Raw genomic sequence first — 27513 nt, 5'->3', positions numbered from 1 at the left:
TCAAATTTGGAAAACGTTACTTTGTAGAATAGCATTTTCATTTACAAGTTTTCAATCACTAGCTGCTTTTCCACCACAGCACCCAGGTCCTCTCGTAGGTACTCGAGCCAGAAATGTCTTGCAGAAGAATTCATTCACCTCCCACAAAAGTCGCTGTAGCAGAGTCGAGTAGCCTGAGTGCAGCAACATCTCCACAATAGGTGGGTGCGAAGGAAGGAAGGAAGACAGACAATGGAGGCAAAACATCTAAGCGGATTTCCACCAAAATGATTTTATTGCCCTTTGTTATCAACTAAAAGTACAACACGTTTGACATTGTGCAAAAGACACAGGTGGGCCCGTTGACAAAACAGCCGTTGGTGCAGTTAGTTAACCAGTTGCAGGGTTTCAAACATCAGCGCTTCCTTCAGTTTACACTCAGCACAAAAACACTCCACCCAGTCTGGACTGAATAAAGTCAGTGTGCGAACAACCACTACATCAGTAATCTGGTTTCAAAGTCAGCCGTGTCACTGTCAGAAAAATTGTTTTCATAGGCAGCAGTGAATCATGTCAGCCTTCAAATTTAAGCTGAATAAAATATACAAGAGATGATGCTGAAGAACACCTGAGGGCGCCTTCTCTAGTCAGTGAAATAAGAACAGAGCCTGGCTTAAACATCAAATAAATGTTAAACCCAAAGGCTAAAGTGTGTAGGATGCATTCTAGGGATGAACTCTGTGAACTCGAAAAAAAGACAATACTGCTTCATTTCCACGAGGATCGGGAACATTTGGGCTCATGAACACAGACGGAAGATTATAAAATGATTTTTACTGCACGTGTGAGGACAACACTTTACCTCAGATACAAGCAGCAACATCACCACATGTCAGTTTAGGTTCAACAGTATAAGAAGTTCACATGAGCAGGTTTAAATTTTACAACCTCTGACAAACAATTTTCTGCTTGATTTTCGAATATCCTGCAGGGCGAGAGCAGCGGCTTTACCTCTGATCTGCTGCCATTTCTATTGTCGAAACTATCAGACCAGGGCATGAACAGCAACAAAAGAAAGAATCCCCTCTTAATCCCTTTTTAAAGTGGCATGTGTGACGCAGATCACAAGTAAGCAACAGTGCCTGATGGTTGGGGGGGAGGAGCAGCATTAGCAGATGGTGTGAAGCTTTGAACTCTATTATATCTATAACAGCAACGTTAAAGCTGCCTGCTTCTCGGCTCAGACATCACTCGCAAAAGGCAAAATACACATTTCTGTCCTTCTTGTGATTAAATCAGAATTCACATTGGACCGCTTGCATTGATTATTTTGCAGATCAGTGAGGTTTAGACCTTTAGCTGGTGGTTAGTTTCCTTCCTTGGCTGTGTGACCTGCCTCCACATGATTAATAGAAACACTGTCAGGATATTTGAGGCTTTCTGCAGCATACAAGTCAAAAGTCTCTGCATACTGCTAAAGGATGATTTCTACAAACAATCCAGCAAAATTAGTTTCTGCAAACATTTCAAACAAGAAATGAACAAAGGAGATGCTAAATATGTCTTCACATTAGGTCAAGGTTACAGACACTGCTGATTTGCATAAAGCTAAAAAGTGTAACCGCAGAGTGAGCAAGTGGATGGCTTGTTGCTCAAAATGAAGCATTGATGAACGAGAAAGCTTCTCAGGTGGTAAGAAAGAGTGGAAACAAGCCGTCAGGTAGCATTAATACAACATAAGTGAATTGTACAACGGTCATTGTACTGTAAAAAAAACAAAACAAAACTTTTATCTCTAAAAAGCAGAAGGAATTTTCAGCTTTTTTGGGAATAACATTTAAAAAACAAAAAAAAACAAAAAACCCACATCTTGCCCTCAACTCCTAAGATTAAAGATTCAAATTGTTATTTTTTATTAGTGTGTAATAAGACTGTAATAAAGAGCAACACAGGTTCTCCAAAAGCGCCAAAATTCCACCTCCTACCACCTCCTTGCAGAGTTGTAAGACTGTCCTGCGAACACTGGGCTCAGAAATACAAACCAAAGACACTTCCTGCAAAACGCTGTCAATGAAAAGACATTTCTGTGGACTGAATAATGAATAGCTCATCTTAAAAAAAATTAAATACATATTTTTCCTCTGGCCTGCAGTGCTGGTTGTTTTTTTATCGTTTCCTCTGAAGGTATAGGTCTTCTCTTTAATCTTATGAACATAAAACAAACCAGGTGGCACTGCACACCTTGTGGTGCTCAAGGCATTAAGAAGTCTTGAAAACTCATCATCAATTTCTAGACTACAGGAACTATGTTCGTTCTTCCAACCACCACTGCTCCCAGTACACCTGGAAATGGATCCCTGTGCAGAAAGAAGCATCATGTGACGGGACATAAACATGGACGGCAGCCGCTTGGCTGAGCTCTAATGTTAGCTTGTTTGGTCTGCAGGTGGTCAAAGAAAATAGTTCCACCATTTTTTTTTAAATACCCAGATCATGATTTCTAAAATTAGACATCATTTCTGAAGCCTCGTTAATGGTAACAGAACCTGTTGTGTAGACGATTAAAGTGACGGCTCTGTAACCAGTAACATGCTGGTGTTAGCAGAAGCAGGAAGTAAATTAAGCTTTTTCCAGAAAGTCTTTTCAGGATCTGTTTTGATGATATGTCAGAAAATGAGTTCAGGTATTTTCAGATCACAGAGAGGTAAAGACCCACATGATCGCAAATTTGCTTCTGTAATTGAGCCAAAGACTCCAAAGTGGTGGTGAAGTCGCTTTTGATTTTACCTTAGATACCACTTTTCATGCTTTAGAACTGTGGGAAACTGTTGCTTATCACACTGTGCACCACACCTGCTGCTCTGTGAAACCTCACGGCTTGCTCACTCAGAAGGAGCACACTGTGCTTGCAGCAGGAAAGCAAGACGCCGAGAAGCAGGGAAAAAAAAGAGAGAAAAAGCTGCTAAATGGCATGAAAAGCAACTAAATCCTCATCAAGTCAGCAGCTGCTGTGACTGACAGTGATGCGAGGCGAGATGAGGTGAAACAAAAGGTTTTTCAGTCTTACTTACAAGATATTTAAACGCATTTGCTTTGCTGCTTTGAGCACCACAAGTTGAGCATCTCTACAGCTGATATCCCCCAAAAAACAGACACCAAAATAATGTATGCACTAAAGGCCAGAGGAAGGATACGCATTTTAAATGTAACAGTCTGAGGTTGTGTTCAGAGGACGTGTGAGTACGCTTTCAAGTCAACAATCCGGCCGAAGCTTGTGCTTCAAATGAAGAAATAAAAAAATCTTTATAAGCAACTGTTAAGATTCAGGTCCGTTCACTGATGCTGTAACACGTTCTTTCTTTAAATACAGCATGAAAAGGGGCTGTCAGCTCGCCCAAATAAATCCTCTCCAAAGAAACTTTGAACGAGTGTCAGTTTTACTTGCAAAAAAAAAAAAACTTCCTTCAGGACCGTCTCCCCCCTGCAGTGCATAACAGCCACTAACCGTAGGCATCCATCTCAGACTATAAAGTTCATGAATCCACAGTTTATGGAGTTACTTCCTCTTCATGTAGCTTTCACTGAAAATAATTCATGTTTCCAGATTTACTGTTTTTTTTTTTTAACATTAAAAATTTTAAGGAGAAAAAATGAGGTCGGTATCCCACAGACAAACTTTGCACTCCCTCCCTGCTAAAGGTGATTTAATAACAGTCATCTTTATTCCCCAACTCCACCCACATGGATGGTGCGACTGTGCTTGCGTCTGTCATCACGGCCACATTTCTACCTTCATCACCTGTGGATGATGAGTGTTTCAGGGAGGGAGGATCTGTGACGGGATGTGTCCAAACAGCATTCGACGACCTGTTCTTATGACCCCTCCTCCTCCCTGTCAGTCATCCTCATGCCCGGCTACTGGAGCTGAGAGGAGGGGAGTGGAAAAGCAGCAGCATGAAGGTCACCGAGGATGTAGCAGCGGTCTCGTCTTAAGTGACCTTCTCATGCTGGATCTGGTAGTAGCAGGCCTGCAGGGGGGAGAGACACCTGAGTGACCTAAAAGTTTTGAAATGCTTGCAGACGAAGCAGCGTGAGCTGCATGTGCGTTACCTTGAGGGTGGTGAACATGATGCCGTGTTCTCCGTGCTGGACGCAGGGGTCCATCAGGTCTTCGATCAGACTGACCTCAGAACCGAGGTTCCTGATACTGAAGAGAGAAAGAAAAAAAAAAAGCCAACCTTTGAGTCAGATCTGCTCCTTGCTCGTCATGTCCGGTTTCTCGTATTGTGCCAAGGCTGTGACGCTAAAAGAGTCCACCGTGAGGCGCCATATGTGGACCTAGCAAACGGTAGCCACTAGCTCTTCTGCTCTGCCTCATTTCAGCCACTGAGCTGAACCTCTTGACCATGTTTGATGATGGATTATCTGACAAATATAAAATGACTCACTCTGTGCTAAAAGACAATCCAAGACATTTGTTCTCATGTGTATGTGTGTACTGCATGGACATACGGTCCACACTCTCATACCACAAATGGTCATTAGGTACACCTTCCTAGTTCAAGTTTGGACCCTCTTTTTGGTTCAGAGCTTCTTTAACTCTTCATGGCATAGATTCAACAAGGTGCTGGAAACATTGCTTAGAGATTTTGGTCCTGAAACACTGATATGAGGCAGTAAGGCCAAATTCTGACTGTAATGTTGGTGAAACCAAGACTCATCAGACCAGATGATGTTTTTCCAGTCTTCTATTGTCCAATTTTGGTGAGACTGAGCGATTTGTAGCCACGGTTTCCTGTTAGTAGCTGAGAGGAGTGGCACCTGGTGTGGTCTTGTGCTGCTGTCGATGTGGTCTTCTGCTTACGTGGTTGTAACAAGTTGTTAATTGAGTTACTGTTGCTTTACTATCAGTATGAAGGAGTCTGGCATCAGCAAGACATTTTCACTGCTGCTCACTGGATTATTTTCTCTTTTTCTGACCTCTAGAGACCAAAATATGTTTTCGGGAAAAATCTAGATCAGCAGTTTCTGAAATACTCAGAATAACCACCATGCCACATAAAATCACTTAAATGATCCTTCTTCCTTATTCTGATGCTCAGTTTGAACTCGGGCACGTCTCCATACTTAAAAGCATGCGACTGGCTGATTAGATATTTGCATTAATGAGCAGTTGATCATGTATGCCTGATGAAGTGGCCAATGAGTGTACATTTTCTCATGTTTACAGTGCAAACTCCGTCCTGTGAAGCATGTCACTGATCTGCTACAACTGTCAAGTCATTTGAGAGCAGCTGGGATGGGTGTAGGTCTTCGAATAAGTTGAACATCAGTATTATTGACTAAAATTGCCTTCCCCACCATCACGTAGAACAATCTACACATTTAAGAAGCGGAAACCTAAAATTTTTGGTTATGCTTACAAAAATAGCAAAAGCCCTTGCATTTTTTTAAGCCATTCTCCACTGCTTGTGTTTCTGCCCACACCTCATTATCACCATTTATTTCTGTAAATGTGTGCATTACTGTGCTTTTTTTGTGGTTCAATGCTCACCGCGCTCGTAGTACCACATAGAGGAAGACAGGGAAGAGGTCGTCCATGGACCACAGGAAGTCCTGCTTCAGAAGCACCTGGACCTCCTGTGTGATCTCTTCGAATGTGAGCTGGATCACCTGCAGCTTGTCTGATGGCGTGAAAGTTGTGCTGCAAAGGAAAAGAGGACTTCTAGATGAAGGAACCAACCACTGCCCCTCCCCTCTGCTTTATTTTCTAGAGGAGAAGTATTAGAAGCCGTTGAATGGAGCTGTACCTGATCTGCTGTAGTGTTTCCACCGCAGAAGCAAAGCAGGCGTCTTTGGTGCTGGGGATGACCTGGACGAGTCGCACAGCAGAACAAACACGCTTTACATCGTTATAAAAATAATGGATGCAAACAACATACAAACAACCCTCATCCCCTTTGTCTTTAAAAAAGTACTACAGAAATAAAATTCTTAACAACAGTAAGAAGACTTAAAAGAGTGAACTGAGGGATCCCTATCAATTTAAACCCATCATAAAAATGAACTAAACAGGATCTTTTACCTTTGAAGATGAATTGTCTTTAACAGTGTCATGTGTAAATTAGCAAATATCTAACTTAAGATTGAGTAAAACTACAAATAAATCCAAAACAAAACAAAAAAAAGTTAAAAGAAATTAACAATAACCAATCAATGTCAGCACAGCCCCAAAACATCTGAGCTAGTTTTGGAAAATATGAACAAAATGATACCTGTTGCTTCTCGCCCGGCGCAGGCAAAGATGTTGGGATGGAAACGGGCCAAAACTTTCTGATAGGAGGAAAACAGAAGGAGAAGAAGTAGTAGTATTTATGGATCTGCATAAAATAAAAACAAACTCTTCTACAGCTGCATGTCCAGCTCTGACGTACTGCTGGACGCCCAGGAAGGCGAGCAGGGCGAGGTCGGGCTGCTTGTTGAGGCGCAGGACGCACTCCCAGTACACGTCGTCCTCTCTCTCTTTGTCCAGGGCGTAGAGGGTGAACAGCGGCGGGTAGAGACGGGGCAGCAGGACAGGAAGCAGCAGAGCCGAGCTGCTCACCACGCGGCTGAAACACAAACACACAGAGGAAGTCGTTAATAACCAGAGCCCGCTCACCGGAGATATGGGCAGCAGTGCGACGTGGATCCATCCTTACGCAGGTTTGGGAGACTCCGGTAGGGCATCAGTGGAATCGGGCTCATTCTTTTCCTGCAGGTCGGTGGTTGGCTCTGGGATTAGACCGCCCTCTTCTGGCAGGTCTGGGAATAAAAATCTGAACCAAAAACATAGAATAAAATTGTGTAGAGTCATCTAGAGAAATGTTTATTTGCCTTTGAAATCAATAAGCTCATCTCACAGTTCCCCCTCCTCTCCGCATTACTGACAGCCTGAGGACATTATGAGGCTATCTTGGCTGTTATGCAGACATGAAGGACAGCATCCATTCACAGTGACTACCTGACAATCAGGAAGATGCGGTTGAGGTAAGATTTAATCTCGCTGACGGCCTGATGCAGGAGCCGACGGTTGGCGCCAACACCCACATAGGTCATCCTGTAGACCGCCACCAGGGTCTCCAGCAGCCGACCCAGAGGGTGCAGCGGAGTGTCACACGCCTGGAGGACAAAGGATCATTTTGTCAATGCTGTGCCTGCTCAGGGATCTCATTGATAACACTTCCTTTAATGCTCTGCAACACTCTGATCAGGAAAACAAGACGACCAGAATTTGCTGCCCATTCATTTTTATTCAGCGTTAATGATTTTGAGGTTTAGCTGTTAAAAGTATATGTGTAGACTTATTCATTTAGGACTTTCAGTTTTATGTTGTTATGGTCGTATTTCTCATGATTGTTTGAATTATTACAAACCAGTCAATGAACGCTCTAATCAAGAAAAAAAATCAATCAGCACAATAATCATTAGTTGCAGCCAGTTAAAGAGCTCCAATATACTCTGAATACTACAGTAAAAACCTGTTTGCAGGTTAGTATATCAGCAGTTGTTACTGCCACTGGTACTTTTACTTCGTTGACTCGGTGAACCCACCTTGATTAGGTAGAGGCGGATGGCGTTGTATCTGTCCATGGTGATCGGCCCTACGTGCTGCGGGATTACTTCCAGACTCTCCAGCGTTTTGTTGTGAGATCGAGACAAAATCTCTGGACTGGGATGCACAAGCATTGGGAATCTTAGATTCGAGATGTTTCTACTTCAACGGGAAGTTTTATGACCAATAAGAAGGTGGTACCTGTCCAGGATGTGTCGCTGGCTGGTGGTGAGGGCCACAGCGATGTTCTCCCAGGCCTTTTCGGGCTCCCCTTGGCCCGGAGCCTCACAGCCCAGCTGACTCCAACACTCCTCGAAAACCGCCGGCCACTTATCCTCGGCGCACACACACAGATGACCCAGCTTCCTGCCGCAATAACAACAAACAATATAAAGTATATACAGACAAATTAAAAGTTTGCTTTAACAAACATGAGACCACTCATGAGCTTACATGGCTTGGGTCTTGTCCTTGTCGGTGTCGAACAGGTGTGGTTTAAAGTAGGAGCCCGTCACTTTGAGACCAGAGCCCCATTCACCATTGAAGGAGCCCTCCAGGTAGTCACCATTGGGCATGGTCAGCACGCCCTGAGGGAGAGCCAGGACATTTAATACTGAGTACCTGCACTCGGTATTAGATTTAGAAGAAAAAATTAAAAGTATTCATATTTAGTTACCTTTCCACTGAGGGTCCAGTCATCTGAGAATTCGCCCTCGTACGTCGTGTCGTCCTCTGACAGAAGGACACCGGTGCCCTGAAAGATCATCATCTCCCATTTTAAACACACATTTATTATGTGTACATATAAATATGCATTTATATAATGAGACGTGAACCCGGACAATCAGCGCACTAAAAATGTTAATTTATTTCAGTTTTTGCTGAAACTGACGGAGCTGCTGTTACAGTGTTTGCTACAAGAACACACAGACTGCACATCCAATGAGCTCACTTTTAATCTGTAAATGTGACATTTCTGCATTATGTGTTTGTATTATTTCATCTCTGGGATTCCTGTTTCTTTCATTTAAGGAACATATTTAAATTGTAAACTGTTTTTCCTTTTTCCAGTTGAACTGGAGACAATTACTCACACATTTATGTCATTGTACTTCTTCCTGTAAAGCTCTGTTTACTGGCTTAGATTTTAAAATAGACATTTTTAAATTCTTGTACTTACTTATAGAGCCCTAAACGGACAATGGACAGATCTCAGCTTCTTACTAAACACACTGCGGCTCGATGACAGGCTCAGGATGTGTTGTTCCTCATGACAGACTCGTACCTCTCACATCTACGTTTATCTGACTCTAAAAAGCAGCTGACAGCTTGTTCATTAACCAGGCTTACTGCTGAGAATCTTAATGATAGTAAATGTTTTTAATGATCTTTTCTATGTCACAACTTTATTTTGTATTGCTATCACCTGTATTTTAATTTTCTATTACACTTATATTGTGATTATTCTTTGTTTTTATTCATTCTATTTTGTTGTACATCTCTTTGTGACCTCATGTCTGTGAACATTGCTTTCCTTCCTTCCTTCCTTCCGGCATTTCTGATGATGCCCAGCTCCACTGAGAATTTAATAAAAAGCAGCTCTGGTACTTACATCATCCACATATATTTGAAGGAAAATGAAGAAGAAATCTTTGCAAAAATGACTGAATATTATACTACTCAATGATTTAAATTGTTCTACTTCAGGGTTTTTCCTGAATATGAAAAAAAAATGATTTTGTCCTTCCATCAAAAGGAAAATCACCAGAACTGTGGAAAAAAATATTTTTAAGCAGCGTTTAATTTTCTTAAGCTTAAAAATGTTGTTTTGAATAGTTTTGCTTGTGAGACAGCAAAAATAACAGGAAAATACACAGACTAATGTCATACGCCCACCGACAGATGTGCTTTGAAAAAACATAAAAACTGAAGAACATCTGCTGTTGTGACACACTGAGACAACTGGGGATAAAACCTCTGAGTTGCTCACCATCATCTTGTTGTCTTTAAAAGCTCCTTCATAGTACAGGCCAAACTGGGTGACCACCACTCCAGTGCCCTGCCGCTGGTGGTCCTGCCACATGCCCATGTACTTCTCTCCTCTGGAAAGCAAACAAGACAGCAGCCTGTTTATCCCTTCATATGTGTAATATCAGAAAGCTGCCAGTAAATTTATAGGCAAAAGAACTGTCTGCGTGTGGGAATGAGCATACTTGGTGATATCGTCAAAGACTCCATAGCCGGTCTTCTTGTCCTGCAGCCACTGGCCAATGAAGACGCTGGGGGACGAGGTGTTCAGTTTGCCACTGCGCAGCATGCCGTGACCGTGCCGCACGCCCTCCTGAAAGGACCCGTCATAAACTTCACCGCTGGCATACCTGCAGTCAGATAGAGGAAGGGTGCTCTCTTACAACACAGCTGTTTCATCTATGACTGAACCTCAATCTCTTCTTTTATTTAGAAATTTCACTGCTAAAATGCTTCCTACGTCGTCTCTGATTTTAAGGAAAGCAAGCAAGAAGAACTTCTTTTATCAGGTGACAACATTTGCTAATGAGAAATCTCCCTCAAAACTGTTGTAAGTATGTTTAAATATGGTTGCTGATAGTTAGCTCATCTTCACAAGAAAGAAAGAAAGCACACACAGGGTCAAATATATACTGCACCTCGACCAGACACTTTTTGTAGCAATCAACATTTCATTGTTTGGTTCCTTGGCATGGATCCGGCTTTTAAGCATTGTCCACAAATTTTCAAGGGTTGGGGCTTTGGGAACACCATTCCAGAGGCTTAATGCTAGCATGCTTTATCCATTTAATAAAACCAGGTTTGATGTGTGTTTGGGATCATTGTCCTGTTGGAACACCCAACTGTGTCCAAGTTTCAACAGTCTAGCTGATGATTTGAGATGGAGTTGAAGAATTTGGAGGTATTCTTTCTTCATTATTCCTTCCCCTTCGTGCAATATACCAGTACCACCGATACCAGTAACACTGGCAGCAATACAGCTCCAGAGCATGGTGATATCCCCACCATGTTTGACAGCTGGCACATTGTTCTTAGGTTTGAAAGCCTCACCTTTACTCCTCCAAAAATGCGTCTTGTCATTGTGGTCAAAAAGTTAAATCTTTGTGTCGTCTGACCATAAAACTTTTCTCTAGAAGGCATTTGGCTCGTCTATGTGGGCATTTTCTTTGATTTTCTTTTTTGATCAACACCCTCTCAGTCCATGGTGATGTTCTTCACTGTGGACAGTGATGCTGGTGACGTCCACATTGTTTTGAGAATTGTTCAAACTAATGAGGCAAACGTATAGAGAAACTACCAGTTGTAGTCAATCATAATCACTAATGAGAAGTTAATAGGTCTTAGCCTTATTAGGTTAAAGGCATTGTAAGTGAATGCATGTATATACTTGAGCATGTATGTATACGTTAGACCGTGTGTGGATTAGAAATCCAAAATGAACTCAGAATTGTGCATTAAATCTAGCCAAACATCATCGTAATCATAATAATAGTAATAATAATAATAAAGGGCATGCTGCTGAAAATCATAAATTTTCATGCTGTTCACCTGTATGTCCCCAGGCCGTGCATCTTGCCATCTTTCCAGTAACCTTGATAGTGGTCGTTCTTGTTCAGCGTCTTATTGGGGGCCACAAACTCACCAAAGCTGCATAAACAAAAGGTGATAAATCACGCTCTCAGGCTTACACACCCACACACAAACTGAACAATTACCATAAACAGCTAGGAGATTTTAGGCTCCAGCACTCACCCATCTTCTAGTCCATTCTTGAATGCCCCAGTATATATTCTCCCATCAGACCATTTCAAAACACCTCTGAGAAAAGCAAAAAAAACAAACAAACAAAACTTTAAATTTCTCAACATAGAAGTAAAATGATCTTTAGAAGTGTAAATGCAATAGTGTGAACATCCAACCTGCCGTTGGGCTTTCCAGACAGCCAGCGACCCTCATATGTCGCATCCTTCAGTCGCCCTTCCTTATAAAACGTGTACGAAGCCGTTCTGGAGATGGGAGGCTCCAACTTCTGCACCGAGCTGCCTGACGCAGCGTCCTGTCCCTTTCCGCTCAGGGCCTGGTCCACCGCCTGGTTGATGGAACGAAGCCACTTGGCCTAAGAATGAACAAACAGCCCAGTTCAAAAATAGAAATGGAGTTTTTAAAAAGGTAAACATCAGCTTTTAAAGATTTACCTTCTCCATGGGAGACGAGGCGAGCAGGGTGAGCGTCTCCTCAGGAGTGATCACCTTTAACCCATACCTACATGCACAGATACCCTTTGTTTTACCACGATATAAAAACTACACAGATGCAACAGTGAGGAAAGATCAAGACATGGAGTTATGACAAAATGACCCTACTTCTCCCCTGGATTACACCTCAGTAAACACTTTCCAGATGAGTTTATGATCCAAGTCACTAATTTCAAATCTTAGTGAATAAATCATGATGTTCATTTTGAAAACTATGGTTCCTATTATGGCATAAAAGGATAATAAAGAAGAATATGCTTTACGATGAACATGCAATGCCCCTCTGTTTCTCGGTCAGATCCAGCCCTCACTGCTGATGATGAGTTACTGAGGGGTCCCTGAGCAAAATGTAAACATTCAAGTATTTCCCAGAAAGAATGGAATAGTATCTCTGCTTCACGTGCCCATGTAATAATAGTTGTGTAGATATAATACAGTGCTGTGCAAAAGTCTTGAAGGACATTCAAAGCTCTTCTTTGGATGTTTCTGCCTTTTGTTCTGTTCTCTGTCAACATGATCCCACACTGATTCAATAATGTTGAGGTCCGGGCTCTGCGAAGGCCACTGATAGTGTTCCACTGTGTATTTTCCTATTAAGGTATCAAAGCTTTTACTTTATTGGAAGTGTGTTTGGGATCATTGTCATACTGAAAAATGAAGCTGTCACCAATCAGATGCTTTCCAGATGGTATTGTACGGTGGATCAAAGTCTGATGGTCCATTTCTGTGTTTGTAATTCATCAATTTTGACAGAATCACCAACACCACTGACTGAAATGCAGCTCCAAACCGTGACAGAGCCTCCACTGTATTTTACAGATACTTACTGTTGTACCTCTCTCCTGACCTCCATCCTGCACACTGACCAGAGGATTTGAGCCCAAAATGTCAAATTTGGATTCATCACTCCATCAGAGGAGATTTTCAATCCAGTTCTTATGTAATGTTCATACCTCAGGCTCTCTAAAGAGGAAGTTTAAAACTACTTTTTTTTATTTTAAATGTAAATAAGGGTGGTGACTCTGTCATGGTTTTGGGCCTGACTAAGAAGGGTTCAGTCTCTCATATATCTCAGGCATATATTGTATTTCCATGTATTTTCAGTGCACCCATTTTCTTAGCAACATAGTTTCCTGGCTCAAAACCTCTGCAAAGTACTTTAAATATAATTATAAAGATAAGGTTTGTGTAATAATGACTCCAAAAGGTCCCTGTGAAATTCCTTCAATTATCGTAGAAAAGCTGCAACTAAACAAACTTACAGGCCCGTGTCCTCCTCTGGGATCGGCTCCACCCACAGCGTGGCCAAAGGGAAGATGTGATGGGTGGAGAACTAGGGGAGAAAAAATGATGAAGGGAGGATAACAAGATAAAATGGAAAAGAGAGACAAGAAGAGAAGGCATCAAAGAGAATATAGCCACTGACGGTGAGTGAGAGAGACAGCGACATGAGCCCAACCACTACGAATGAGCACATTAGGTGATCGACAGACTTCACCAACGACTGGGACGCTTAAAGGAGAACAAGCAAACTGGGAACGACAACATCATAAAGTCCACATTTTTATATCTGTAAACCACTGCTTGCTTTAAACACCATTATTTTTTACCTTTTCTTTATTGTTATTGTCATTTTTTAGTGACCTGCACTACAGTAACTCTGTTTCAGACTGTACTGGTAACATCAGGCATCATAATCCCGCTTTTTATGAGAATACGATGATTATAAGGCTACAATTCTACTTCTGGATCCACTGTTTTGAGAATAACAGCAGAGAGAGTTTATTCTTTTTAAAGAATAATTGTAAAAATCAACTATTTGTATTTCAGGCTCATAAACAAGTACAAATTAGGCAATATTGATATTAACTTGCATAAAAACATGTTTAAGCTTAAAATAGAAACCCAAGATTAAACATAAGACTAAAGCAGTCGTTCTCACATCTTTAAAGAGGAAGTTAATCCTTTTTTTTTTTTTGGCTTCTCACTCGGGTCTTCTGCTTTCAGACACCACTTTGTCCGTCCTGCTAACAGCTGCTGCTGAAGGCGCTAAAATGGTCAAACTTGTTTGTGCATTTCTGGCTTTTTAAACACTGACAAGACGAGGATGATTCAAGGGAGGCGCCAGTCAGGGAGCGAGGAGGGGAACCGAGATGCACACAACAATCACATTAGAGATGATGAAGAGGAATGAAAAGAATATTAAAGAGAATGAAAAAGGAAAACAAGCAAGGAGAGGGGAAAGGAAACTGCTGTGGAGAAGTGAACCAGGAACTGTTGGTATTTTAACACTTTAAATGGAAACGGATTTGTGCTTTCAGCCAACAGCAGAAACCAAGCCTTTACCGGGAAAGGAGAACTTAACATGAAAGATTTTAGACTCCAATGAGGAAGACAAACAGAAGTGTGTCAGAGCAGATTTAAAAGAGCCTTGGTTACTGTCTGTTCATCTTTCCAAGCAGAATCCCACAGGTGGGGAGCAGGCGAAGGGCAGAGGAGGGGATGGAGGCTGGGCATTAGTGGACATATTCATGTAGTTTAGGTAGCGATGCACCCGCAGGTTCTGATATTGTCTCAACGAGTGCGAAACACGAGGCAAACCGCTGTAAACACGTGTGCGTTTCAAAAAGTTCTTTAAATTTTTTAGTACAAAATTTCCTCCTTTGTCTTTCTGTGCATGCACGTAAATGTTTGTAAGCAGAGAGAACATAGCTGCCTTCCATTGAGCTCATGCAACCGACTTTATCGCAAACCCCCCCAAAAAGAAAAAAGAAAAAAAAAAGAAATGATTTGCTATTCACATTATTACTCACATTAGAATATAGAAAATATATCAAATGTTTGAACTAATTTGAAGTCATTTGACTGTTTCATGAAAAATATTAGCTCATTTTGAGTTTGATGGCAGCAACAAGTCTCAAGAAAGGTGGGACGGAAACAAAAGGCTGGAAAAGTAAGTGGTACTTAAAAAAAAAATAAAAATAAAAATAAAAAAAACAGCTGGAGGAATATTTTGCTTTTTAATTAGGTTAACTGGCAGACTGGGTAGGAAGAGAGCGTCTTAGAAAGACAGCACCTCAGAAGTTAAAGTGGGAAGTGTTTCACCAATCTGCGAAAAAAATGTTTGTCTGAATGTGAAATAATTTCAGAACAATGCTCCTTAATGTAAAATTGCAGATACTATGACCGTCTCACATCTACAGTAAAGAAAATCGTCAGGATATTCAGAGAATCTGGAAATTCTGGAGAAATCTCTGTGCGCAATGAACAGGGCGGAAGAAAAAAAAAGAAAAAGAAAAAAAAAAAAATCAGTATTACCCAAATTATTCGGTCTGATTTCAAACGGTTGTAAAGTGTTGGAACTTATTCATATGCTTAAAAAAATATTTTATAACTGTTGGTATAATCATTTTATATATAATCAGTATAATTATCTCTTTGTTTCCTGTAAAAACCTGACTTATTACCCCCTATCCTAGCATACCTTTAAGTGTTTGTAGGTAAATATCATTAAATTGTAATTTCAAGTAAAATACAGCAAAATATCTTTTAATTACAGTTGAATTAAACCCTCAGTTGCAGGTCGTTTACAAAGTATTATTGATATTTGTTGTAGCACAGGTGCATCACTAACGTAAACTCATTCAGATATTTGGGGGGTGGGGTCCACCTTAGTAAGTGTGTCCAACAGGACCACATTGTCCCCCCACAAGAAAAACAAAAAAAACCCAAAACCCAAAGCGCACACACACACACACACACACACACACACACACAAAACAAGGAGGAGGTGGGAGATAGGGTGAGTTGGGGTCGCTATGCTGAGTTTTGCTGCTGGCCGCATACTTACAAGATTTTTACAAGGCGCCACGCCCTGACAGCACGGAGGCAAGCACACACAAACGCTTGAAACACACCAGGTTACAGTGTCTGAAATATGATGGCTTCATAAAGGTGAAAGAGGCGAAGAAGTGACGGGAGCGTTCAGTGTGAGCGCGTGTGTCCGTGTGGCTCTAACCTGTGCGTGGACCAAAACATCGTTGAACAGGATGAACCAGTTGACAGAGAACCTGCCGGCATTCTGCAGGGTCAGACCTTTGTTGCTGCTCTCGCAGATCAGCCGCCGGTAAGGCTTCCGCAGAGAGTCCTGACGACAAACAAGGATGCCAATCGGCATTATGGGGCGTCACATGACACCTTGGGACTGAACGTGGAAGGCTTGGTGCGAGCAATGATACAGAAGATGAGGACAGAGAGTTTACCGTCATTTTTCCAGGAAAGATCTTCCAGAAGTGAACAGTGTAGTCGGCCTCTTTCCTTTTTCGCTTCAGTTGCAAGACCGAAGCTTCAAACTTGGAGCAGCTGTCCTGAAGCTTCTGGTACTCAGTGGAACACTAAAAAACCCCCAAAAACAAACAAACAAAAAAAGTAGTTAATTTAGGCCAAAAATCTAAAACCTATATAAGATAAGGATTATATCTTTCGATATCACAAAAACATCTTTATATATTTTGTAAGTATACAAATAATTTCCTGTATGCCAGTATTTATTAAGCAGGAAAGTGAAGGCTGTGTAAACACCAAACACTTGTTAGAAATATGAAAGTTACTATAAAACAAGGAGATTAAACTGTGTAGAAATGACAACACAAGATGAAACATGATGTTAGTAAAAAGAGGAAATAACAGAATACAAACTTTGAGGTCACATGCGCTGCTGCTCGTGTTTCTTCCACCTACCACTTCGAAGCAGGTGGCCAGTTTGAGCAGCAGCCGGCTGTATTCGTGAAGGTGGCGTGAAGGGAGGTAGAAGAGCACCACCAGGAGGTCGGCCGTGGTGAGGTTCTCCTCGCCGCACTCTGACAGCTTCTGGAGCAGCTCCGGACTTTTCCCAAACATGTCTCTACGAGAAAATCACCATCGATTTATCATAAAGGATTCACTTTTTCATTTTTCTTTTTTAAACATGTGGAGTTAATGTAGAAATTGTTTGTGTGCACTCACATGGATGGTTTGGTCAGAGCCTGGAAGCCTCCCATCACCTGGAAGTTTCCGACGGCGCTGCAGTAACTTCATACGTAAACACAAAAGCTAAAAGCGTTAAAGGATTTAAACTCTTAGCAAATGTTTCAAGTTGTGTTTTGTTTTTGGACACGTACTCGTTGTAACAGTCGAGGAAAATACTGGTGTGCTCCAAGATGAGAAGGCTTTTGACCTCACGACAACGCCGCAGGCTAGCAGTGAGGCTGGTGGCGTGCTGCCCAGTCAGGTGACACAGCCGGCCAAACCTGCTCGCCAGTGTCTGCAGGAGGCCGAAGATGACCTGCCCGAGGGCCGAGCTCAGAGACTCTGGAGAAGGATGGGATAGGAAAAGAAGAAAATCAAGGCTGCTGAAAACTTTTTTAAACTTTGGGAAAACCTTCGTCTTCCTGATGTGTCCTTCTTACCCAGCTCCAGCAGAGGGCGTAAGATCTGAGACTTGATGTTACACAGCTTGCAGTAAAACCTCCTCTCAGCTGACGCGAGCTCGTGGAGGCTGGCGATGAAGCCCATCACATTCCTGTCAGAGAGTGCCACGCACCGCCGCCCACCCGCGAACACACTGCTCACATAACCAAGCTGGGAAAAACAACACATTCACACTCATATCGACACACAACCTGAAGCTAAGTGCTGAGCTAAAAGTAAGAACATGTAGCATTAAACTACGTACGTTCATGCAGAAGGGCAGCAGAACAGGCTGCTGGGTGTAGCCCCCCGCCTGCTCCTCCTCTTCCTCCTCTCCTCCTCCCTGCTGATGCAGCTCCTTCTCATTACCCCCCTCCTCCTCGCCCTCCTTCACCTGCTGCCCGCTGTAGTAAATGATGGGCTGGATGCAGTCTCCGTCTGCGAGCAGGAGTGTGTGCCTCTCTCCCGCGCTCACGTCCCACACTCGGATCCCCTCTGACAGCTGGATAAGGAAAGCAGATGTTGAAAAACACCAACTTACATGATTGATGTGCATGAACGGGAAAAGAGTGGTGGTCTCCTGACCTTGGCGAGGCGGGGGACGGTGCTCGGTGACTCCATGTGTCCCAGCTGACCAGAGCTGTTACTGCCCCATGAAAACACCTGGAAGGTATAAAGCACACACACAGGCAAAGTTTCTCCAATTTATGGGCTTTTACTTGCTTTGACAGGGTTAATGTCACTGCTCTGTGCCAACAGCAGGTTTATTTTCATGCTTATTTCTGGATCCTGATTGGTCACTGTGGCGTCAGGGTTATTGATATACATCCACCTCTTAGTTTTGCATGATCAAGACATTGCTGATCTGTGCTTTTGTCCTTTTAATGTCAAAACTGTTGATGTAGAACTGCTCATCCTTTTAAAATATAGTTCCTACTTCGATTCAATGACCAACCTGAGACTGAGCCGTCAGAGCGAGGGAATGGTGAGCGCCGGCTGCCACCCGCACCACCTCCTTGTTGTTCAGACTCTTGATGCAGAGCGGCTGCAGTCTGCAAAGACACACAACACACTGCTGGTCAGAGAGCAGCCGTTTATATCAGAGTTAATGACATGCTATGTAAACACAGACGTGAGTGCATTGTCAAGACAACAGCAAACTAAAAATGTCCAGCCTAAAAATTTTGTATCAGAGGACAACTGATATTTTTGAGACCGATACTTGGTGATCAAACAACTGGATATATCAGCCGATATTTTCTGTTAAACAAATACATTTGCTAGGTGTAGATATGAGTTTTTATTATCATAATTTGACAACACAGTTTAAAAGCAATTTTTCTTTTCATTGTCACAAGCCCTGGATTATTCATTTGGCACGACTCCTCAGATCAGCTGCTTGTTGTTTGTGGCGTTCAAACCACGTGTTGCAAAGTGTCCACTAAAGGGCAAACTATGCAACATCAAACCCTTTTCTTTATTTACCTTTTTACTTTAATTTATCGGAAACGGCCAAAACTGACATATCGGCGAATAGCTAATATTGGCTGATATATTAGATAGGCTCTAATCTGTACTTATTATGTGTGTTTACCGAAGGCGAGTCATTGAGTTTTTATTTTCAAAGTTAACAATGTAAATCGGTGTTAAATCCCCAAAAAAATAATGATAAAGACTGGTAGTGAAGTGGCTTAATTTTATTTTTTTGTTTTGTTTTATGACCTTGAACATTTGCCTTTATGGTCCAGACATCCTGTTATAAACTGTGACAGGTGTGTCCTACCTGGCCAGGTTGTCTCCGTGTCCCAGCTGCCCATGCTCGCCGTGGCCCCAGCTCCACACCTCTGTCTGCAGGGTGGGCAGCACCTCGTGGTCCTCGGGGACGGCCCCTCCCAGCGGGGTGAGGGCGACCGCTCGCATTTTGGGACGACCGGTTTTCCTTAGCAGTCGCGGTGACACTGCAAGAGTCAAAAACAGAGAGGTCTGTCCACTGCACAGACATTTAAACAGCTTCAGTATTTTCCTCTGTTATTTTCCAGTTCTTAATATTCTAATTACTAGCTTCCGGCTGAATGAAAAAGTTATAGCTGAATGTTTTATGAGATAATAAAATGATGAGAATCAGTTTAGGGTGTAAAGTTCAGACAAACAAACAGGAGTTTAAAAAGAAAGGCAAGCCTGCACAGAGACACATCAGCCATTAACATAATGACAAACACTATGGAAGCCCTGAGATCCAAAAATTCAGACGGTCAACTTTCAAAGTCAAACTTTTTTCCTGTCCCGAGTCAAAAGGTTATTGTAGGTTACTTGTTGTATGTGTGAGGCAGGAAGTGCATCACTCCCCTGCTTTAAAGCTTCTCAAGAAGGTTAGCAACATTAGCAACACGTGCAGCATTTTAGCTGTTGGGTGTAACTAACTGGAGTTTCCCAGCATGCTCTGGCACATTAAGGGCTACTAGGACAAAACTGGAAAGAACACAAGCCTTTACCACAAATATCAGTCATGTAAATGTGAGCATGGTGAGATGGTGGTGAGAGCGTTGTGTAACTTAAACTGAACAAAAACAAAGAACGTGCAGACGTACAGGAAGTCCAGAAGAAGGCGGTGTCCTTTGCGATCTCCAGACCAGGTGATCCAAATCAGCTGGTTGTTAGCCACATAAGAACGTCACAGTACACATCAGTGTTGCCGTGCCAATTGTGGAACAAAGCAGCTAGTCAGCTTAGTCTTTGGTGGAAACGGGATCAATTATCAGGATATCCAGACAGCAGCTAACTGATATCCAGCACCAGCCACTCTTTATGAATGCAAATTTGCCAAATATCATTATCAGTTGACAGTTGATGGTTTCAACAATGCATATGGACCCAAGCCATCCCTGCATTGAGGCTGCAGATAGGCTGTTTACCTCCATGCGTCCAATGCAAAACCTTCTCCACTCTGGAGACCCACATCTTTGTCTTCTTCATTTTAATCTTCTTTCCTATACGGATCGCCACAGTGACTGCCTACATCTGGCTCCATTTCTAACATCCTCCTCTGTCACACCAACCCTCTGCATGTCTTCCTTCCCTAAATCTGTGAATAGTCTCTGAGGTCTTCCTCTTTTTCTCAGGTTCAAGCCATCTCAGCGTCTCCAACTTTTTCTAAACCGCTGAACCTGAGCTGTCCCTGTGATGTACTCCTTGCTAATCCGTCCATCCAGGTGACTCCCAGTGAAAATTTGAACACCTTTAACCTCGTGTCTTTTTGTTAGTGACACCGTCTCCAAACCTACATCCTACATCATAGCAGGTCTCACTACCATCTCCTAAATCTTCTCTTTCACTCTTGTCACCATCCTTCTGTCACAAATCAATCCTGACACTCATCTCTACCTTCTCCACCCTGCTTGCACTCTAATTCACCACTCTTTCTCATTGGCCTAAAGATAATCACCTACACTGACCAAACTCTCTTGATTTGGTTGTTGGCATATAGCACGTGTAAAATGTCTGTGTGAACTCGTCTGGCAGTTTTTCGTCGGGTTTCCTCATCAAACATTATCTATCAGGTCTTTAAAAACCGACATTCATAAGATGGCAGCTTATAAACCGATGATGAAATCTATAGCCAACCGTGTCAGGCTCTCTCAGTGAGGAAAGAAAGATATGATGACAGACAGACAGGCAGAGGGAAAGTCCATCCATCTAATTCCTGCTCGGGGTCACTCAGAAGCAAAGGGCTTTCCCATAATGCACCAAACACCATTCTCTCTAAATCACACCTAAAACCTTCATTCTGCTCTATTAAATCTGCTAAATCCTTTTGTTCTTGCTGCCGTTTTCTAGAACAGTGAAACACGCTGCCAGGAGGAGGTGATAATTTTAACATGAAGCATTTACAACCCAAGCAGCATTTTGCTTTGGTTACTTTTAGAACTAAAATATAAAAAAATATTTTTCCCCAATGAAAACATTGATGTCTATGTGAGTTTTTCAGTGTGTGTGTGTGTGTGTGTGTGGGGGGGGGGGGGGGGGGGGGTGTATTTGGTGCGTTATCCATTTGTTTGGATACATCTGTTAATAATTAACAAGTGGCGTAGTGACCTTTGACTCTTATACAAGTCACACACATTAAACAGATGACTTGACTTTCTTGTCATTTTTTAAAGTGCTCTTGCGCAACAGTTCTCCAGGCTTTCTGAGGGTCCTTCAAAGGTTTTGTTTTGCTGCTTTTTCACTCATTTTCATTCCAGTCCTTGTACCTGACCATTTTCAGAGGAATGTTTTTTGTTTGTTCAGCCACTTAAAACTGACCTATGAATCATTCAAGTATAAAGAAGACTCCTAAGTCAAGGGATGAACCGGTGCTGCATGTACACATAACAGACAACTCAGGGCTCGCAAAATTTCAAAATCCCTGGTAGCCCTTTGGGCAGGCACTCGTCAGTTTTTGGTAGCCCAAAATAAATTTAAGTAGCCCGAATAAAAAAAAGAGGACAATTTTTTGATTGATGTTTTGTTTCCTTTACAATATTATACTTTAATGTATAATATTGTAAAGGAAACAAAACATCAGTCTAAAAATATTTAAAACACAAATTACAACAACAAATTACAATCATCAACTCAAATATTTGGTTCTAATTGAACAGAAATTTCTATGAACTTGCAAGAACATGAATCAGTCTGTGTCAGATCCTGAATCTGAAATTTCCACTGAAATCACGGGTAAGAGGCAAGTGGAACCAAGATCTAGGACATTTGCTTTTTGAAGTTTGCAAAGACTGCTAAATTTTGCCAATGGTAGTTCACTCTTTGCAACATAGCACGCTGTCAGGTTTTGGTAGCCCAAAAGCCCAGCTTTTTCAGGACTTCTTGTTATGCTTGGTTTATTTTTAGTATGTTTTTTGCAATTGGTGTTTGTTCTGGGAAAGATACTGCAGACTGAGCAATAATGCATTTCTTGCATTTCTCATGGGTTCTGATGGGGTCTTTCTTAAAATGACTGGTCCCAGTAACAAAGGCGCTTGTCGACTCAGAAATCGAGGGAAACTCACAACACACCCGGCAGAACATTATGTTATTTAGCTCGTCATATTCCAGCCACATAAATTCTTTTGTCCATGAAACCAAAAAAGCTGCACTTTCCTTTTGCCTCATAGTCTGATTTGTCATAACTTTTCCGTTTTGTGGAAGGCTTTTCTTTGGCTGCCCCTTCTGTCTTGTTTGGCTCTGCAGAACTAAAATACCTGCGTAAATGCATCTGCTTTTACACATGTACTTACATAACGATCAGCAATTCTCTGCGCAATCAACCTCTATCACATGTTTAAGCTTGCTGCAGGAGATTTCACTTGTCATGTTTGATAGTAAGCTAACGATTGATAAGACGATGCCAGAGGAATTGGTGCGCAATTAATCTGTGACTTACCAATCAGTGCTGCTGCTCTCTATACACAGTTTGCGCATCGCAAAGTGAAAGTGAAAGCAAAAAACAAGCGCAAATTCAAACGCGATTTCAATGTGTCACATATTGACAGTGGCTCATCGATGCCGATGACATAATTACTCAGCTACATTTGCGAAAGAATGCAAAAGCATTGACATATCTTTCCTTCCTATGATAGCCCGACGGGCAGGGCTGAAATGGATTTTAGTAGCCCGACTGGAAAAATCGCTAGCCCCGGGACGTCGGGCTAGCGATTTTGCGAGCCCTGCAACTCAAGATCCAACTTAAATTCTTTTATCTTTAGGCACTTTGTTACTGTATGTCGCTATTTCTTTAATTAAATCTATGAAAAATCTGAAAGATAACACAGTCTGATAGAAAACAGTATTTTTGCACAAAGAAGGTGATTCCTAAAAATCCTGGCATGCTGTGAAGTGGGGGTCTAATAAGGATCTACAGTGAATTAAAATAATATGAAAGTCATGTCGTTAGGAAACATTAGGAAAAATTCCACGAGAGATGCATCTGGACCTTCAGTTGATCCATCTACTGTTCACTAAAGCTTCAAAAGAAATGGTCTCAGTATACTGGTAAGTGCATTTGCATATACACAAGAATACTCCTAAAAACCTTGAACAAAACAAGTCATCTGTATCTTTACAATCAATCAGGCCTGGTTCATGTAAAAAAACAAAACGTGCACTTCACAGATATTTAAAGCCAATCAGAAATGGACTGGCTGGAGGTGACACTGTGCTGAATATGACAGAAACATCACATGGGCACGAAGCATGCCACAACACTGAGCTCACAAGTTCAATAATGAAGCCTGAAGCGTGCACGGACTGCCCTCGACCTGCACGAGCACAGGGCGTACTTACGCAGCAGGCCATAGGAGGAGGATAAGAGGTGAACAGCGTATCTACCCTGTGAGAGCAGCCCTGGCAGCGAGAGGCGGCGCCGCAGACCCTCTGCCTCCTCTTCACGGATGTCCCCTGTGCTGGAGCTCTTCTTCCCCTGCATGGAGTCCTCCTGGCGGACACGCTCAGCAGAGTTATCGACCACTCCAGGGGATCCTCCTGACCGTGAGGCCCCTGAGGGGAGGTAGAAGTTCATCATCTTTTTCAGGGACAGGGCCTCGTAGGTGGAGGCCACCCGCCCGCCCACTGCAGAGGCGCAGGAGGCAACCAGGTTGTTGAGTGCCGAGGTGGGGGTGGAGGAGATCAGTCCTCCAGTTGAGGGCTGGAAGAGAAGTGAAACATGGTCACAAGTTTAAAGGAAGATGTAGCTTGTAGCTTTTTGTGACTTTTCAAATAAATTTTTGAGTGAAAGCCGTCATTAGATTTTAGAGAGTGGTGGTCTCCCATCCTCATGCTTTTGTTCTGGCATTTAAACGGCTTCAAACTACACTGGCAGCATTTTAGAATCCATAAACAAATACTGTCAAAAATCACGCAGTTATCGTAGCCACAAGTTGAATAAAACAACTAGCCTAATGGCCAGATTTTGAACTTTCCAGTTATCCTTGAACATATCGTGTATGATGCATTGTTTCTTATTTTAACTAGAATCCATACAAAACAAAACCATGATGTGGTGATGAGCAGTGCGTCTGACTTTTCCCCACACATCTAAAAGTTTCTTCTATGTTTTCTGGAAGCTTGTTTCTGTCACTGATTTATCATCTCAAAATGTTTACATTTTAGTCAACAGGAAGTGGAAACAAGCTTCCACCATGTTTTATACAGTCTACAGGTGAAATTGACTATGGCTGCACAAAAAACTTTTGTACGCATTGGTGACAACACCTATGGGCATCTACACTTTTTACACTTATTAATCACACAAACACCACTTTTGCTGTTTTCTTTTTTTTTCCTTTCTTTTTTTTTTTAAATGACCACTTAACTCTAAAACTTCACGAAGGGCATTCCTCAGTTATTTCTACTTCTAAAATCAGTTGCTCCGGACTTCAAATTACAGTGAACAAGCAAATATTTAACAAAAAGCATCCAGAAACAGTTAGAGAAGTTTAAGATTAAGTTGTCAACATGGCCCCATGACCTGCTGGAGTCTGCTCCTAAACCATAGCTGTTGCTTCCTATATTGGAACAGAGGAAGTCTGAAGCGAAACTGGCAGCAACTTTTCTGTGTTCCAGCAGGAAGTTCCTCCACTGATGTTTCAGACCCACCCGTTTGCTGACTTGAAGCTTAAACTCGTCTTCTCGAAGTTCACAAAAGGGGGAGGTAAACCACAAGCTGAAGTCACTCCAGCAATCATGGCGTCTGATTTTTCACGTACTATTGCATTAAAGGATAAAAGCAGCGACCAAGCCTGCTCAGTTATTTTGGTTGATATAGATCTCACGATTATCTAACAAGACATTTCAAAATCTACTTCAAATAGATTTAAGTAGCAGATTTAGTGAATCAAAAAAAACAAAACAACGAATGCTTGTTTTTTTCCTCTCTACTGTCACGCTGCTCACCAGCAGAGCATTCAGCCCTCCGCTCGCCTTTGTGTCTGTCTGTGTGTTGTCGGACAGCTTCTTCAGGTAGTCCTTCACGGCCTGCTCATCTGGATATGGTGAGCTCTTGGCCCCGGCAACAGCATCACTCTCACCTCCAGATAGAGCCAAGGTGCCTGAGTCTGAGACCTGGAGCATGCCATTAACCAAAGATGCTTCCCCTTCCTCAGAGGCCTGAGGTTGGGAGGGGACAGAGGTGGGGTCAGCGACTGTAGGCACTGCCGGGGACTCTGACTTTGAGGTGTAGGAGGGGAGGACAGGCTCTGATGGGGATGTTTTGAGACCTGTGGTTGGGGTGGGAGCCTCCAGCTTTCCGTCATCCTCGGTCAGCTCCACGCCAAGCGGGCAGTAGTGGCTGTCAGAGATGATGACGTGGTCTTCTTTGTCTGTCATGGTGTAGAGCAGTTCATTACACCTCCCACATTTGTCCACATGAGGTCGGTGGCCATCGTGAGACCCCAGGCAGCGCACCAGAGCTAGGCTGTGAGATGCCCCGCAGGCCACCTGTAAAACATACCGGCCCGCCAGGTGCTCCACCTTCTGAGGCTTCCACACAGGGAAGACGGCGGCGTTGAGGCCCAGCTGGCAACCGCTGCCCCATGCCCACACCTCACGCTGCACCGACAGAGCCAGGGTGTGCTTCTCCCCACAAGCCAGCTCCAGCACCGGCACCGTCTGCGGGGGGACAGTGACAGTGTCCAAGTCCTGCACGGCGACAGGAGTTGGGTTGGGAACAGTGCTGAGGCCCGACAAGCCGCACTGTCCCGCACTGTTCTCCCCCCACATGTGGACGCCGCCATCCTCCGTCACTGCCCCACTGTGAAAGCTTCCGGCTGCGACTGTGACCACCCGCTGCCCACTGAGCGCGCTCTCCAGGGTCGGTTTGGCTGGCTCTGGCACTTGACTCTGCTTCCACGGCAACTCGCCGAAGCTGTACACCTGTCCCCCTGAAGAGGATGTAACAACAGACAATCAGTGTGGGTTAACTTTGATTTATCCAAAAACATCAGAATAAAGAATTAGAAATCACAACATAAAAGCATGACTTCTGATCAATACAAACAGTAAAGACAGAATGAATTCATGAAGATGTGCTTAAGTATCGACTATGACTCTGTGACAAGTCATAAACATGTCCCTCCAAAAGAAAAAGAAGTTTCACCTTCCACCAGGAGAACGCCATGCTGCGAACCCAGAGCGACCTGGAGGACCGGCCGGGGGAGTAGCAGCCTCTCTGGGGTGACGCTGTAAGAGTAGCCCTTCCAAGAGTGGAGCAGTCCTCGCTCGCCGCCGCCGCCATCGTCCCAAGAGCTGGGGGAGAGAAATCGTAGAAATTAGCAAGAGTGAATTAGAAAGGAAGTCTAAGGATCCTTCCCTAGGAAATGTAGGGAACTGGGTACTGTATTCTGTATTTAGGACCTCATCTAACAAAACTGAGGAAAAACACGACAGAGAATCAGAGGTGCGTGGGTGGCTGATAAAGCAGAGCAGAGGCAGACAAATCGCCTCGGTAGGCGTTTGATCCCCACGCCCCTCACTTCTCCTGAACAACAGATGTTTTGTCAGTGAAAGCAGAAGTGAGCACAACAACTCCATCCTTAGGCGATGTCACATGGTGATCACAGGCAGCCAGCTGAATGGCATAATCCTGCAGAGAACTAGGAGGGGGATGACTCTGGGTAGACCTACCTCTTACTCTGGGTTTCCATCAGTGGGGTTGATACTCTTCTATCAGCATGTCAGATTCAGGACTCCTCCTATTCCTCCTCCTGCTGCCGCCGCTGCTGCTAATTGAGGTTCTGAAAGCAAAAGTACAAACAGTCAAACATTATCAGTCCAGCCACCTCGCAGTCACAGTGACTGAACTATGGGGGAATATCTAGAAGGAAACCCCTGAAACTCAAGCCAACAGACTGGGATGTCACAATAAAAGTGCTAAGGGCAAATTTTTATGTATTTAACCCCTTAAAACTCCTCAGGCATCTGTTATTAGCCGCTGGTAGATAACATTAGCTGATTAGCCACAGAGCTAGTTGAAACCACAGGTGTCGCTGCTCTGTTTTCTGGATTTTAAAAATACCTTTTTTAAAGATACATTTCCTCACCAGCCGGTCGTCTGCGCTGCTCCTCGAGGTGTTCACGTAAAGAGGTCGCTGACACACGCGGTAGTTAGCGTGTTTAGACGCTGTCTGCTGCTCATTTCTGTAATGTTGACACGCTGAAGATCGTCCAACTGTCAGGAGG

General features: G+C 43.0%; 1 protein-coding gene across 4 annotated transcripts; it reads right to left on the bottom strand.

Moving 5' to 3' along the window:
• Window positions 1-251: 251 nt before the first annotated feature.
• als2b (alsin Rho guanine nucleotide exchange factor ALS2 b) lies at window positions 252-27513 on the bottom strand. 4 transcript variants are annotated; one of them, XM_063465740.1, is made up of 35 exons: window positions 27350-27513; window positions 26959-27068; window positions 26432-26580; window positions 25231-26216; window positions 23668-23983; window positions 19088-19262; window positions 18260-18356; window positions 17890-17967; window positions 17570-17806; window positions 17304-17475; window positions 17016-17205; window positions 16861-16926; window positions 16555-16759; window positions 16119-16250; window positions 15875-16003; window positions 15707-15730; window positions 13119-13189; window positions 11797-11863; window positions 11521-11717; window positions 11354-11419; window positions 11150-11248; window positions 9787-9951; window positions 9564-9675; window positions 8250-8327; window positions 8027-8160; window positions 7775-7939; window positions 7573-7690; window positions 6983-7140; window positions 6681-6797; window positions 6414-6590; window positions 6255-6312; window positions 5790-5851; window positions 5534-5683; window positions 4090-4186; window positions 252-4007 (listed from the first exon to the last, which is right to left on the bottom strand). In XM_063465740.1, the coding sequence occupies exons 2-35, from the start codon at window positions 26976-26978 to the stop codon at window positions 3969-3971; spliced, it is 5106 nt and encodes a 1701-aa protein (XP_063321810.1). In that variant the 5' UTR covers window positions 26979-27068; window positions 27350-27513; the 3' UTR covers window positions 252-3968. The 4 variants fall into 4 exon arrangements, with proteins under 4 accessions (XP_063321810.1, XP_063321812.1, XP_063321811.1 ...); XM_063465742.1 differs by having other exon boundaries at window positions 16597-16759; XM_063465741.1 differs by lacking the exon at window positions 15707-15730.

This window comes from Pelmatolapia mariae, linkage group LG23 (assembly GCF_036321145.2).
Source record: "Pelmatolapia mariae isolate MD_Pm_ZW linkage group LG23, Pm_UMD_F_2, whole genome shotgun sequence".
In the NCBI taxonomy this organism is placed as follows: domain Eukaryota; kingdom Metazoa; phylum Chordata; class Actinopteri; order Cichliformes; family Cichlidae; genus Pelmatolapia; species Pelmatolapia mariae.
This window is presented reverse-complemented; position numbering and strand designations above follow the sequence as displayed.